Raw genomic sequence first — 16,387 nt, forward strand, 5'->3', positions numbered from 1 at the left:
CAAGAAATAAGAGCAAGATGAAATCTGGAGACCAGGGTTCAAATCCCCACTCTGCCATGGAAACCCCCTGGGCAAGTCACAGTGCCAAGAAATCTACATGATAGAGTTGCCGTAAATAGGAAACAATTTGAAAGCACATAACAACATCCAAGCAACAGTTTAGATGAATTGGCACATTCTTAGGTGGCAGAAAGATAGAATCTAGGACTTTGGTTTGCTCTCTGGATGTGAGGTTGGTTGTGATAACAAAAGTGCCTTCTTCAGTGGCATCTGATGCACAGTGTCAGGTAACAGAATTCTTCACAGGTCAGTCACAGAGGAATAGTTATAAGAGGACCTCTGATCTTAGGTTTGCCATTGGGAGAACAATATCAATCAGAAGGTGGTTGTTTATCCAAGTCCCAACTTTTACTCTCAAATTTTGCAGTTCTGTATTCCTATTATCAACTGAACAACAAACCACATTAGGGTTTGTCCCATTACCATCCTCCATACAATTGCTTCTTAGTGAGGTATTGCTCATGTAAAGGAGCCTCCAAGTGCTAGTAGACTTACCATTCCTCTGAGAAGTTGTAGGCAGTTATGTCTAGAGCAGTGTTTCTTGAACTATTAAATTTGAGGGCAACTTTGCCCCCCCCCCCCCCCCCCATGTACTAGGCACCAGCAGCATATTTGTGCCCTCTGGTTACAGCTGTTTCCACCACAACCCTCATGAAATTCTCCAGCTCAGAGCAACAATCCAGGCACCCCAGTTTGAGTAGTACCAGTCTAGAGAATGTGCACTTTCAGACTTGCTTAGACTAAAGAGAGAATTAATTGCTGCTTGCTTGCTTGCTTCACTCTAAGGCCCTTTTATGTTGTCAGATACGTGGCAGGGATTTCCTGTTGGTTTCCTGTTTAAGAGAAAAAAAGATAGTTTTAGCCCTTATAACTGTTGAGAGATGTTTATAAAAGTAAATGCAGTTATTTGTTAAAAACACTTTGACATTTCTCACTGGAGGGGCATGGGGGACAAAGTTTGTCATCGTGTAGAATTCTTTAGCTTTATATATGGTTGGCAAGGGCAAACTTGTGAAATCTCTTCCTTCTTCATTAAAATCTAAACAGCAAAATGGTAACTTGGTTGTAGACTGTATGTATGAAGCTAATAACATACTGCATCATATAAGACCAAAGGGTACACAGCCTTTTAAGGACTGAGGACTGCATGTGACGTGATTGCATGTGACATGTATGTTTCCTCTTAACCTTATTTTAGGGCATTCCCATGTGGAGACAATGAGGTGGTTTCACCCATAACTGCTTACTTATTGCTATCTCTGAATGCATAGCCCCTCCCCCCCCCCCCATGGATTGTCACCTTGTCGTGGTGAGGGGGCTTGCGTGTTCCAGTGAACCTGTGGGCACAACTACTGGAGTGATGCACTCCCAGGAGTGGCCACAGGGGAGGTTCCAGACCAAGCACAATCCGAAGACCCAAAGACCTCAACGGCGGAGCAGGCGGAGGATAACATGCTACATTTTACAATGGCTGTGAAGGTGGAAGAAGGCTGCAACAGACTGAGAAGCCACTCTCTTTGTGTTAACCACACCACTGCTGGGACCTCACTCTGTGAAGACTGTGTGTTGACCGGCCGTGCACCGACCTCCACACATTAAAAAAAATCACGCACAGGCGTCTTCCAAGAAATGGAGGACCATCATCCTCGAACTACGAGGGATCGCCTAAGAAGAAGAAGCATAGGCCCACACAAACACACCCTAGATGGAGAAGAGTGGGAGGCAAGCAGCTAACTTTCAGGATCATATAAGGAGCAGTAAAGGGCCAAATGAAGTCATGTGTTTTGCACCTCATATATAAGCCATAGACTGGGATGATCTGCATCTCCAAATACAAAGCAACACCCGAATTTCTATTGGCTAATAATAAAAAATTTATAACCCTCCGTCTCCCCGAGGGGACTCAAACCATGTAACAAATTGGCAAACATTCAATGTCAAAACAAACAAGTACTAAATGAATCAAATACAATACGAGAACTTAAAACTATCTAAGACAGACCAAAGTATAACAAAAATAGATATAAATAAACATAATATAACATATCAACATGTTTAACCACATAATAAGGATTCTAACAATATGATTTAAAATGAATTTTGTTGTTGGTAGAGAACTCTTGTTGTCTACAGCAAATCAGGCAGAGTTCTGCCAGAAGATCCTAAACTGTCTTCTGCTTCTCCTGTTCTGTAATCTCAAGTCCTAAATAGCTTACTCATTTTTTAAATTGACTGTTTCATCTCCAATATATTAGAACTGAAATAAAGTTTCTGTTTTCCCTTAGTCGCACTGTGCCCAGTATAATGCACTGTCTCGTGCTATTACTCCTTCTGAGGATGCTGGATGGAGTTGCCATTTGGGTTTTTAGACAAAATTATAAATTAACATTTGTTCATAATGTATTATTTCCCTAATTTATTTCATTTGTATTGAGGTTTGAAGAATTTCGGCCTACAGACTTTGGAATTTTAGTTTTTGCTCTGCATTAAGCTAAGGTTTCTTAGTTCAGGGTAGTCAAAGAAGAATCAAAATAGTGACCTCATCATTGACCATTAATAATATGCTCTAAACGAGTGACATTTTCTCTTTTTGTACATGAATCATAAGCAGTGGCTTGTGATTATTGTGACTGATAGAAACTACATTATTTTCATGGATTTAATATTATGAACAAACACAGTAGTGTGTTGTGTATACCAGTCAAGTGGGATCCTGTTCTGTTTAAAAGGTGAAGTAATGATAGGCAAGTAGGGAGGGGGGCACATGGTAGCCGTGGAAGTAGCACCCCAACATGATTGCCCAGACACCGGTCATCTTTACGTCAATTCAGCTATTCAAGGGTGTTTCAATTTTGGGATGTAACAATGTCCAGGAGATGGTGAGTATTTTGTTTTCTGTCTCCAGTGATAAAAGCCTTGCTGTGTCAGGAAAGGGAAGAAAGGAAATCCCTAATCTCTAATCGCTGATCAGAGGTGAGGCCAAAGGAAAACCGGAAGGATAAAAAAGGGCCTTTCATAGGCCAGAGTTTTCTTATAATTTTTTTTATGTGTGCCAAGCATATTATTAGCCAATTTTTGATTATAAAGCTCCCTTGCAGGTGATCAGATTTTTAAAATATAAAATCAAAGTTTATTCTTTTTCTCCTTAAGGCTCGCGGTGGGTTATTAATTTTGTGTGAACAAACAAATAAATATACATTGTGGACTTGTGCTACTTGTAGATTTATTTCTATGATTGGTGTGTACATAGGTTTAGCTTTGTACACAGAAGAAAATGTGCTCATTGAGAAAATGATTATTTACCATTACATAAAAGAAATGGGTGAGAGTTTGGATGCTGTGAACATTTTTCCTGTGGGCTTGTGGGCTGTTGATGCAGTTGTAGAGCAGATCAAAGTTTTTCCATTGCGCTTTTGAGGTTAGTGAAGTGCAAAGGCTTTGAATTGTTTGGTTGGAGTGTGAGTTGTGTTACTTTCAGGAGAGAGACATGAAATATCTTTGGGGTATGGCCATTGTTCTTTCAAAGCTGCATTTTAGAGTGAGACAATTGAAAGCAAGAGTGGTTTCATCTGACTTCTCTTATGCAAGAGCAGAAGTGTCTTTTAAGGAACTGGCTTTCTCAAAATCCAAAGCTGTCACTTAAGACAGAACATTGTCTGGCACTATCTCATTTCATTTTGGGTTGTCTCATCTTAGAGTTTTCATGATAAAAAGTATTAAAAAGAGATTTGCCAGTACCACCTCCTGCACAGAACTTACAAGAGTTAGTTATGGTGCCACTGTCATTGTCTTTGAGAGATTGTTCACCAATGTCAGTACCTACTACTGCTGTTGCCTTGTAGCCATTCAGCACATTTAGTTTGGCTCCTCAGCAGAAGCCTGCCTGATATGGGAGACTCTACTAGCAGCATTGCTACTATTAGCACCCCCTTGCTTCACAAGAGCATGCAATCCTATAACTGCAAACATAGTGAGTGAGGTTGGAAAAACTGAAATAGGGAGCTAAAGGTGCAAAAATATTCTAAAGGAAGACAATGGACAGGGTAGTTAACACAAAGATTCATTTCCTACCACTGGCGAGTTCTTGTCAAGCCAGAAAGAATGCGTATCTTAGTCCTCTGGATAACTTTAGATATACCCATGCAGTGTTTTCATATTGTGGCTTCTAGAAAAGCCATTTTATGGCTTTCTGCTCCAAAAGCAGGTGGTGTAATTTTAATTGTATCATTCAGGTTCAAAAATGTAAAAAAAAAATTGTGTGTTTGAGCTCAGAAGAAGAAAATGTCAAGTATTATGAGGTGTTATGAAGGGCAGTCCATCTGCAGTGCACTTGAGGAATTTTTCAGCTCAAGGGCTCTTTTTTCTTGTGGGTGACTTCTGGTAGGCTGCCTGCCAATATCAGTTAGGCCCTAAAAACTTAGATAGGACCAAAATATTCACTCCAGAATAACTGCTATTGAAATGATTCATTCAGGATTTTAAAGGTTAAAAGTAGTGCCTTGAGTTGGGTTTGGAAAGCAAAATATTGTCACTGCAATAGATTCAAAAGATAATGCCACCTCCTCCCAGGTAGTAATTGGGCAGTGACAGTTTGAGTTAAGAAGCTTCTTGAACTGGACACCTTCAAGTGGAGCCTCATGTAGATTGCATTACAATTTTCTGATCTTGAGAACAGCCAGACCAAGTCTCTTTTCTAACAGAGATTGAAGCTGACATACCAGCTAAAATGGCTAAATGCCACTGGAATACTGAGCTCATTAACATCCTGGAGTTGAATTTCCACTTTTAAGCTAGGACCAGTTTCTTCAGTAAGAACGTGACCCCATTTTAGAAAAACCTTTCTTCATCAGCCCGTATATCACCTATCTTTTTCTGCATCAGTTCTGTTTAACAAGACTGAGTTCCAGGCTTCTCCCTTCCCTCTGATCTACCTAATCCGTTATTGTGATAGTCATAGCTCTACTACTAACAAAACAGAAATTGACAAAAAGAAATAATAGAACTGGTCTTCTTCAGCATATTGATGATTCTGCCCCTCATACTTCTGGGCTGTCTCCCCAAGTAGTTTTCTATACATTTTTAAAAACATGGGGAAGCAACTGTTCAGAACAAGGAAACCTGGGCAACAGTTCCTATAAATAAGGAGACTATTTCTCACTGCCATAAGCTGAAGCCTGCTGTCCAGGCAGTTATGCATGCAGTGTATCTCCCAGCTTCTTCTACAAATAGTTTAGAGGATAACATGGCTGTCAAGTTCCAAAACAACAGAAAGTCCAACGAAGTTTGCAGAATTAACAAAAGTATGATGAATCATATTAAACGTTTCAGTTAATGTTCAAGCCATGGGGATAATGATGTATTTGTGCATCGTGCAGGTAATGTACCAGTTTCATATTGGCACAAGTTAAGGTGGAATTTACCATAGAGATGCTGACTGCTGTCATCGTTCGTATAATGTTTCTCTGCTGTGTGTGTGAACTATACATTTTAACTCCCTTCTCCAACCCTTTGCTTCTGCATTTGTACCAATGGATCAGAGTAGTTTGATTAACCAACTGCATATGTCAGTACAAGGGCAGTATGTGATATTCTATTCAACCTGAAGTCCCTTTTAGAACTCCCCATCCCCTTTGTATTTTTTCTAATATCCAATTGTTGTCTGTGGTCCTTTTATCCAACAGACTGCACAGACCTGTGTAGAATGCTCCCTCTTTAAAAGAACTTTCCCATTTAATAAGACAAGAGGAAACAGGTGGCTTTAGGCAGATGGGAAGTGCAAGAGAACGCTGGGACAATGCTGGTTAACAAGACAAGCCATTTTCTCCACATACCAGCTGTCTTGCTGGTGTGTGCTAGCTGAGCCAGAAGGTGAAGCTGAGAAAGGAGAGTGACTAGGTGACCATTTCTAACGTGTGTTTCTGGCAAAGTGATCCTCATGATTCCAGACTTTCCTCTTACAGCTCTTAAAGCTGGGCCTGACTTCTTGAATTTGATACTCTGTTGTAAACAGCTCAGGGAACATCTTTGGCATCCCAAACTTCCCTTTGGAATACTGTAGGCCCTTGGTACTAAAGTCTTGATTTGCATTGGCAAATCAGTTTGAGATAAGGTATGCAATTGTTGTACCTCCTAAGTATGGTGTTGTTTTTCCAGTATGTTATAAACAACATCATTCCAAGCTTGGAGCTTGTTTATCAGTTCCATGTACCCCAGAGAGTTATTTTAGCTTTTTGACTAGTCAATCCATTTACCAAATGGGAGTTGAATTAACCAAAGGACATATTGTTTCTTGCATTTTATCATTAGCACAGTTGCTAATGCTAAACCCTAATGGGCAACATACAGTAACAATGGTGTTTTCCTAAAAATGTCAGTGACTGACTCCTTCCTGCTAGTGGAAACTCCTATTATTCTGTGGTAATAAGGCACATCTGTACAGGTATTTGTTACCCGATTTTATATACAATGCATTCCACCCTAGAGTATTTGCTTGTCAGTAGGTAGGATTTTACTTGGGGTCTTGCTGGTTTTGGAGGAGAGTTGCTAGAGTTTAGGTGTGGCTGGAACTCTTATGTGAGAACTTTCAAAACAAATCTAGTATATGATCCTCCAAGATGAAAGTGTTGGGTAGGATGTTGTAAAGTTCTATTCTTGCTGCATGTATGAAAGAAGTGGATGCCTCTGCTTTTAAAATACTTCTTGTTCTCTTTTGTCATATGCGAGCCCACAGCCTTCTATGTATTCCTGTTTTCCTTTCAATAAATGACAAGGAGAGGTCCGCCTTTCTAAACTAGAGAGCCAATGACAGTTACAACATGTTCAAAGGGACCAGTGTTCTTCAAGAACCTTGCCCTCCTCCAGACTGAGGTGGAAGTTTTCTGTTGATATTCCTTACTGTATTGCTATGAGGAGAGCAGGGGGTGGAAAAGTGAAGGCTATGAAAACCAGGCCTGTGTTAGATTTATGCATAGTTTTTGTGTTGATCTTTCTCTCTGGTATGTGAAGCAGCCAGGGTGAATCATGCCTCTGACGTGAGCATTATTGCTGGGGCAGATGGCGATTCTCCTGTACCCTTGCAAAATTGGTGGGATGTACATATGATTAACAATATGTAGACATGTTGTAGGCTGTCAGTATGAGAGTCTTCAGCAAGACAGAAATTATTCTCATGGTTAGAGCCAAGAGATGGAATTTTTCCCCTCCTTATGGTCTGGTAATATTGTGCTGGTTGAGCTGTGTCTAAAAGCCAAGGGATCTATAACCTAAAGAAGGCTTGTGAAATGTTATTCCTTGCCCTTCAGGGGAACCAACGAGAATGTTTGCACTATATTCTGTAGATATTGGAAGAGTGTTCTTGTGTTTTGTGATTGCTGTTGCTGCTATAATACTTCCCTTCAAGTTACCTATCGACCTACAGTGATCCCATGAATTTCAAAGGGCTTTCTCAGACAGGGCGTACTCAGCCATGTTTTGCTGCTAATCTTTTTGACTTCTACTTTGGAACAAATGTAGGGTATAAATCAAGTGTAGACAGATAAGATACATTGCTTTCTTTTGAGATATATCCTACTGCACCTGCTGGTCTCCCTTCCAAGTACTATCCATGCCTTACCCTGCTTTGCTTCCAAGACCAAAACGGATCTGGTTCCTTCAGAATATTTCAGTCCTACTGACCCTTGTGTATGTATATGTCCTTATGTCACCTGTAAATTTATACCAATCTTGTTGATTTCATAGAGTTTTCTTAGGCAAGGAATGTGAGAGCCATGATGGTGTAGTGGTTTGACTGTTAGACTAGAACATTGAGAGACCAGAGTTCAGATTCCCGCTCAGTGGTAGAAGCTCACTAGGTGACATTAGGCAAGTCACATTTGCTCAGTCTCAGATGAAGGCAAGAACAAATTCTGCTGAAAGAAACCCTGTGATAGGTTTGCCATATGTCAGAAATGACCCAATGGCACACAATAACAATAATAAGGAATACTTGCAGTTAGTTTTGCCTGTTTTGCCTCTAAAATATAGCCTTATGGTCACAAGAACATGCCGTAGTTTAGTGCAGAGATGGGAAACTACCAGATACTGATGAACTGTTATTTCCCACCATCTCTCGCTATTACTCATACTGGCAGAAGCTGATAGAAATTGGAGTGCAACAACATCTGAATTTGCATGTTCTCTAGTTCTTAAATTTTGCTTACACCTCAACTTCTTTTTATATTGGATTTTTTGATTGTATAAGAATTTTTAATACAATTTTTGTGTACATAATAAAAAGTATTTCATCTATGAAAGTTCCTTCCTTGGTCTTCTGAATTCCATTGCCCAGTAAAAGGTTTTTTGTGTATGTATTATGTCATTTTGTTGTTGTTGCCAAGTGAATTGGGGATTCCAGAAGGAAATATATTTGTTGGTTTTACATCTCCCAGGTGGGGGCATCCAGAGTGGTTTATATACCAAAATGATAAAAACAGCCAGTAATACAAGAACAAATAATATCAATGAAAACATCCCAGACCAATAAAATACAAAATGTATCAGTAAGACAACATGAAACAGGAGGCAGGACAAATCAAGGAAAACTATGTGTTGGATATATGTAGATCTTGCTAGAAATAGGATGAGAGCAATAGCACACTGGTGAAGTGGGAAGACAGCTGAACCTCTAGACATGGAGCACAACACATACTATACCCTACACAGTAAAGACCCTCTCATACACATCCCCGCGTGTTGGACCTTAGAAGGCAAAAGATTTTGCTGGATAACCCGAGAGAGTAGACATATTTATAAGGGTGGAGATAATCCTGTGGGTATTGCAATCCTAAACTGTTTTAGGCTTTGCAGGCAATAACCAGCACTTCAAATTCCTTCTGAAAATGGATGAATGGTCAGTGCAACTGCTCAACAAGGGAGTAGTATGCAAAGATATGGCAGTGATCAAATAGCTTGCCTCATTATTCTATGGTCTTAGAAAACATGTTAAGTGTATTCAAGCTATCCAATCTAAATATAACTAATTGTTGTTTGACTGGGTGTATCTGACCTTTCCAGGAACAGACATAGCTGGTAACCCAGCCCAGGAAATGTGCTCCTGGGCATTGCTGCCACCTGAAGATTCAGGAGATAAGCTGCATCTAGAAGGATTTCTAATTGCAAGCCTGATCTTTCAAGGAACACTTTTTCCTGTCTGGGGAAGGCTTATAGCCTCTTCCTAGACCACAAAGAAAGAGCACTTGTCCACTTGGAATGACTTCGCTCAAATCTGGACTATCATTGGTCATTGCCAACAGCTCAGAGGATAGACTTGATTTCCCTTATGTCATTGCCATGGTGTCTTCTCTGCCTGAGATTTCTTGCATGAGGCTGGTACACATATTAGTAGTGATGTCTCTCTTGGAGTACCCTTTCTCAGAAAAGACTTGGAACCACTTTGAAAGTCAATGGAAAATCCAGCATTAGTGCCCAAGACACAGAAATGCTAGAGCAGGTTTGAAATGCTGTGCCTTCGTTGCCAAGGGCAAGATCCTGTGGGAAAGCATTACAGTTCCGTTAATTCCAGAGCTGTATTATGAAGTCATTTGCGTGCAGGAGCATTGCAGGCAGGGAGGGAGTCATCCACTCACTCTGTTTGGGTCATTTGCCAGCTGTGTGCTTAACAGAACGTGCATTGCTTCCACTAATGGTGATGAAATTGATGCTGTTGATGAGATAGGGCAACAAAGTACAGTCCAAGATTTGCACTAAGGAATAGATCTTGGGAAGATAATGTTTTTATTTTAGCATTATTGACTGAACATGCATCATTCTGAACTTTGTCTTATCTTTTGTCCTCTTAACTATGGTAATTAACATCATGGCGATGGAGGAGGATGTTTGAAAGCACTTCCAGGCATTAAATAGGCGTACAAAGTGGAACTTGTACTTGGAGATAATACTAATTTAAAACAAAAATAAAAAAGAATATTTCTGCCATCTTGTGACTTCCTGTCCAGTTAGTTGCCCTACACTTGTCTGTCTCTTTATCAGGATGTGAATTACAAATTACTTTGGAATGAGAAGTTCCATGGGAACTTACAGTAGAGTCTCACTTATCCAACATAAACAGGCCGCCAGAATGTTGGATAAGCAAATATGTTGGATAATGAGGAGGGATTAAGAAAAGCCTATTAAACATCAAATTAGGTTATGATTTTTAAAATTAAGCACCAAAACATCATGTTATACAACAAATTTGACAGAAGAAGTAGTTCAATACGCAGTAATGCTATGTAGTAATTACTGTATTTACGAAATTAAGACCAAAATATCACGATGTATTGAAAACATTGACTACAAAAATGTGTTGGATAATCCAGAACGTTGGATAAGCAAGTGTTGGATAAGTGAGACTCTACTGTACTTTCCATGGGAAGGGAGCTCTCATAGGACAACCAGTGTGTTGGGGTGGTTGGAACTTTGGAGTTCTGCTGGGATACCCAGGCTCAAATTCTAAGCCAGATACAAAACTGTCGCTTTTCATCATCATCATCATGGGCGATCACTCGTGGCTGAGTATATATGTCTTCCAGAGGTAGAATCTTAGTAATGGGTCTCTTAAGTGACTGTGGAGACCTGTTCCGGCTCCACATAGTCTTTTGCAATGAGGACATAGATTTCCAGGTGAAAGACGGTCATAACAGGAGCATAAAGTAGCTGCAGGATTTTTCAGAGGCAACACTGATGGAATCTTTCCAGAAGTTAAGTAGATGGTCCATGTTTCACAGGTGTACAATAGAGTTGAAAGGACAATAGCTTTATAAACAAGCATCTTGGTACAGTAGAGTCTTACTTATCCAAGCCTCGCTTATCCAAGTTTCTGGATTATCCAAGCCATTTTGTAGTCAATGTTTTCAATATATCGTGATAATTTGGTGCTAAATTCGTAAATACAGTAATTACAACATAACATTACTGCGTATAGAACTACTTTTCTGTCAAATTTGTTGTATAACATGATGTTTTGGTGCTTAATTTGTAAAATCATATCTTAATTTGATGTTTAATAGGCTTTTCCTTAATCCCTCCTTATTATCCAAGATATTCACTTATCCAAGCTTCTGCCGGCCCATTTAGCTTGGATAAGTGAGACTACTGTATCTGTACAATCTTGGCATCCCTGCTTCTGAGCTCATCATACACAGGACTGTTGTTGGTGATTAATGGGGGCCATGGAAAATATGTATGTGCTTCTTAGAGGAAAAACAGGATAAAATTTGACAAAGAGGCAGCCGAAAAAATCATGGAATGCGAAATAAAAAGCAGAGAACAGAGAGGGATAAAAAAGGAGGTGGCGGCAGAGCTGTTAGAAATATGTGTGCGTTTAACACACACAATGAGAGGTGATATAATATTTTGAGGTACTTGATCTGTCACTGAGTCTATGAAGCCTTTTTCAACCATTTGCTTCGGTGCTGTGCCTACCAGGGTTGCAAGCCCTGATGGTACCTATTAGTACAACTGTCAGACTGAAACAGCTACATTACTTTTTTGTTTTGCCTTAAAACTCTGATTCAATTACTTTATTTGCTCACTTCCTGCAGATTCCAAGAAGTGGTGTGCTATTGAGGTCCAACATCACCTTTTGCCTTGTCATCATCCCCAATGCGACCATGGGAACTCGCAGTGAATAGGTGGCCTCCTTTTGTCTCTTTGGAGCAGCGACGATTCCCAGGGGGAAGCTGTGGCAGTCCAGCACATCTCAGGAGAAGGTATCACCCCATTCTTTCTTAATTCTGTCAGTCATTTGCACCTGAGAGTTTCAGGGTAGGCACTGAAAAATCCAAGGGCTCTATGTACCTTCTTAGCATAAATGTTACATATAAATTTGTGCATAGATTGTTTCTTTCAGCTCTGGTGCAACTGCATGACAGCCAATGCATGGTATTTATAATGCAATTGTACTATATCATTTAATATTTAAGACTATACTATTTGATATATACCATATTAAAACAAACCACTAGATTCTGGATGCTTTGTGCACCAACTCTCACCTTTTCCCCCTATAAATCTTCATGAGAAGCCCTCTGTACCACCCACAACTTGCTACTCGCAATTTCTGGGTCTACTAACTGAGTAGACCTGGAATGGATAAGAATAAACATACAATCCTTTAACTGTATGTATTCATAGAAATATTTGAACAAAGTTGATCAGTTAGTTGCCTAAGGTGTCTTAGAGATCTTGCCTTGATCTAACGTGAGGGTGGTCTGATTGGTGTTTTCCCCGGTAATCATGCAGATCTCTGTACTTTCCAAAAGTACAAACTGGAAGGTGCAGAAATCGGCATGATTACCAGATTGTAAAGTTCTGACTCAGGCACAGGAGCAATCTCTTGAGGAGCATCTATGACAAGCCTTTGTTTCAGAATCATAGTATCTCTTCTTCCTTGCCCTGTAGCCTAATCCAATTCACAGATTCCCTGGTAGGCCTGCAGAGGCCTCTAGCAAGCTTCTCTTCTAAGCCCTCCACCTGGAAGTTTTCATGAAGGGGAAAACTGAGGTTCGAGTTACGGCTGCTCTGTCCCTCTCAACTGCATTTACATAGCCTGGCTGATAGTGGGTTGCTTCTGTCCTCATCCCCAGAGGCAAAAGCTTATGAGTGAACTAGCACTCATAGGCACTGCCTGCCAGTGCTACCCCCCATCCACCCAGAGAAGAATGGATGATACTGGGGGAACATGGACACCCTCACCCCTCTAAGGGAGGGCAAATTCCCCCATACTTATGCACAATTCTGCCTCAGAGATTAATAAGCAAGCTCTGCTTGGAATCTTATCATCTCTGGGAGGATATTGAAGGCATGGCCTCTTAGTAGTGGGATGTGGTTGATACTGCACTCTTTCTAACCTCCTCAAGGAAGAGATCAGAAGAGCTTTACTTGGCTTGTTGAAAATAACTGATCAAAAATCAAACCATGACAGTGTTGCAACATAGACCCCATGTTCAATGTTGTGATGGAATTTTTGCTGTGATTTTGCTGCCTTAGCAGCTGGTTTCTCTATATCCCTTGCCCACTTGCTCGCTTGGGCTCCCTCCATATTGCTGCTCTGGCCCAGCCCTGTTGTCAACATGGGTGTATTTTAGCTGTGAGTTCAGCACAGATAAGTGGCTGGCCCCTAGGGTCACCCCTCTATATTTCTCTCCCCCCAACTGGCTCCACAGCCCTCCTTTCCGGCACCACTGGGGCCGACGCGAGCGACCTCTGCAAACTCTCCTAGCCCAGGATGAGAACTACTTGCACCCGGCTTTTTTCCAGCAGCAACAGCCACAGCCACAAGTCCCTGTAGATGAGCACCCGGCGTACGTTCTGGCCAATACGCCACCACGAATGCTTCACCCGGCTGCACACCCACCCCACCAGCATCCATTCATGGTGGATCTCCATGAGCAGGTAGGGAGTCTGCGTGTGTTTGTGGGGTGATGTGGTAGATATGTTCCAGATGTAATGAACAGAGAGTGGAAACTCGTTCCAGCCAATACAGTAGGGGTTACATTGGTATCTCATGGAATAACAGGATCTTTCTTTTGGTGAGTCAAGCCATTGGTCCTTCTGGTCTGACATTTTCCATTTTGACTACCAAAAACAAGTCCTTAGGGTTCTGTGCGGAGATTTCCATTTTCCCTGGCAATCCCCTATTCAAATACTGATTAGGCCCATCCCTTAGCTTCCAGAATCACCAGAGAGTCAGTGTAGTATAGTTGTTGTCTCCAGTTAAAATATTGAGACATTCATATAACATGGTGGGGAATGACCTTTGTCTGATATCCTGGAGGGCACTGACATAGACATAGAGCAGTAATTTAAACAAGCATGTGTTCTTGCTGGTTAGGATCAGACTGAGACCTTTAGATCTGGGGTCAGTAATTTTTTTTACTGCTTTCAACCTACTGCACCTAGGCCTTCTTTCGTGTTTCATGTATAATTCCATCCTTCTGAGTGGATTTAAAGGTTGTTTGATTTTCCAATGATTATGACTTCTGCAATTAACATATATTTGTTTAGGCTGTAGTAATATACTTAGTTTAGTAGTATGCTTAGTTTAATGCCAGGATAAAATCTTTTTCTATAACATTTGGGAAGAGCAGTCATATTGAGAGGGTAGGTACATCCAAAGATGTACATGTCTACCTTCTAAAGCCCTGCCAGACTTCCAGTGCAAGGCAAGGAATAATAAGGTTTCTGACTCCTTCATCTCTTATCCTGCACTTTTCATTTCTGTTTATGATTTTCCTCACATTAGTTGCATTGAGAAGGGGATTCTGTATAACTAGTTCGAAGTTTGATGTACTTCCCCAGTTTTCAGGATGTCTTTAGGATAGGCAAAGAACATCCCCTTTTGCTTTATTTGATGTTGGAGTTCCAATATCAGAACATCTAAGACCATAGATTTTTGTAACTGGGAGGGGATTGGTGATGTCACATCTTCCCTTGCAATATAGTATCAATGATCCTCTAACTTTAAATAAAAAACATAATATATAACTTTTGAACGCCTTCCCATGGATCATAAGGTTGCAGTGTAAGTCACTGCAGTCTCATCTGGTTAATAGTTTTATCCTTTTCAGTTTTACTGTGCATTTATATTGTTAATATTAATTCAGTATTCAGGTTTGGTAATTCATACTGCTCTGAAATCCATGTTTGGATGAAGTAATGTGTAATAAATTCTTTAAATAAATAAATCATTTATAATCCTATATATATTAGAAAGGTTTTCTATACTCCAGCATGTTTTATTGGGGAAGGTCAGAGGAAATTAATTTTTTAAAAAACATGACTGGAATGGGGACTAGGAAATAGGGCATTCTGCAGACAACCTACTCATACCACTGTAATCCCTAGAAACTGAAAAATTAAGCACATAGTTTGAACATGTCAAAAAGGAGTGGCTGGCTTTTAGTCCTCCAAAAGTTGGGCTTCAATTTTGTAGTACTAGGAGGCAGCAGTCACTGGAAATGAATGCTGAGAGCTGCTGTCAAACCTCCTAAGGGGTCTACAAGTTGGCAGACCTTGGTGTAGAGGGAAGAGTGGGGTTGTGCCATCTGTTCCTTCACCTGCATGGGTAACACATTCAAAATCTATAAGTGCATCTAGGGGGTGTAGCCAAGACCAACTGATCACATCAAGGTAATTCTAATCCAGTGGTTCCCAAATTTATTTGGCCTACTGCCCCTTTCCAGAAAAAATATTACTCAGCGCCCCCTGGAAAGGGGGGCATGGCTTAGAGGGGTGGGCGTGGCTCCTGCTAAAGAGGGCGTGGCTGAGCCTTTCCCCTAATCCAAGATGCAGGGCTGGGTGGGGGAGGGGAGGTGGGCGGGGCCACAAATGGGCAGTCAGGACCGGGATGGGCGGAGTTACGAGCTCTGAGGCCGGGCTGAGCTTCTCTCTCTGTCTTGCGGCACCTGCCAGGACACAGGGGGTGGGGCTAGAGGAGGGCGGGGCGTTTCTCAAGTGCCTGACAGGGCTGAACCTCTATACCCTGCCCCCGTGTTCTAACAAGCGCCTCAGGGGAGGTATACAGAGGTTCAGCCCTGCCTCGCGCTCTTGGGAAGAGGCCCTGCCCCAAGACCCACCCTTTAGTCCTAAAAGGCCTCTAAGGAGAGGTATAGAGGCTCAGCCCTGTCTCGGGCTCTTGGAAGGTGGCCCCGCCCCCTTCCCTAGCTCCACCCTCTGTGTCCCAACAAGCGCCTCAGAAGAGGTATAGATTCTCAGCCCTGTCTCGGGCTCTTGGGAAGACGCCACGCCCACTCTTTTACCTCCGCCCCCTGTGTCCTAACAGGCACCTCAGGTGCTCAGCCCTGTCTCCGGCACTTGGGAAGAGGCTCTGGCCCTCCCCTGGCCCTGCCCCCGTGTCCAAATAGGTGCCATCACTGCCCCCCTGGATCACTGCAGCACCCACCAGGGGGCGGTAGTGCCCATTATGGGAATCACTGTTCTAAACTGTAGTCTGTTCTTTTGGTCTGTAAAGACAGATGGAAAATTCTGCCCATATGTTTGAATTTTTTTATTCTAGAGCATTAGTTGAAAGTGAAAGGCATGGGTCTTCAGGAAATAGAACCCTTGTCATAACCTTCTGATCTATTTGTATACTTAATTTGCCCCCCTAGTGGGAGGCGGTCTGTTTCCATGGCAACACCTGCACATCTGCTGCTGAAATTTTGAAGGATGCCCCTGTCTCCAAGTCTAAGGAGTCTGGGGTTTGGCTCCTCAGAAGTTGAGCCGGCATCCTGTCTGTCCTTCCTTGTCCTTCAGTGACAGGTGGAAAAGCTGCTGTGCGTTCCTCAGA

At 41.6% G+C, this 16,387-nt stretch overlaps 1 protein-coding gene across 4 annotated transcripts in view; it reads left to right on the forward strand.

The window, feature by feature from the left end:
* Nucleotides 1-16,387, forward strand: part of rnf44 (ring finger protein 44) — an 82,671-nt gene that overhangs the window by 40,296 nt on the left and 25,988 nt on the right. For 3 of the 4 annotated variants that reach the window (XM_062970204.1, XM_062970205.1, XM_003227923.4), the window contains exons 2-3: nt 11,640-11,807; nt 13,263-13,491. In XM_062970204.1, coding sequence (XP_062826274.1) covers nt 11,701-11,807; nt 13,263-13,491 — 336 coding nt within the window. In that variant the 5' untranslated portion in view covers nt 11,640-11,700. Of the gene's footprint in view, nt 1-11,639; nt 11,808-13,262; nt 13,492-16,387 lie in introns of those variants that run through there. The other variant, XM_062970206.1, reaches the window with a different exon arrangement.

The sequence above is a fragment of the Anolis carolinensis genome, chromosome 2 (genome assembly GCF_035594765.1).
Source record: "Anolis carolinensis isolate JA03-04 chromosome 2, rAnoCar3.1.pri, whole genome shotgun sequence".
Classification (NCBI taxonomy): Eukaryota; Metazoa; Chordata; class Lepidosauria; order Squamata; family Dactyloidae; genus Anolis; species Anolis carolinensis.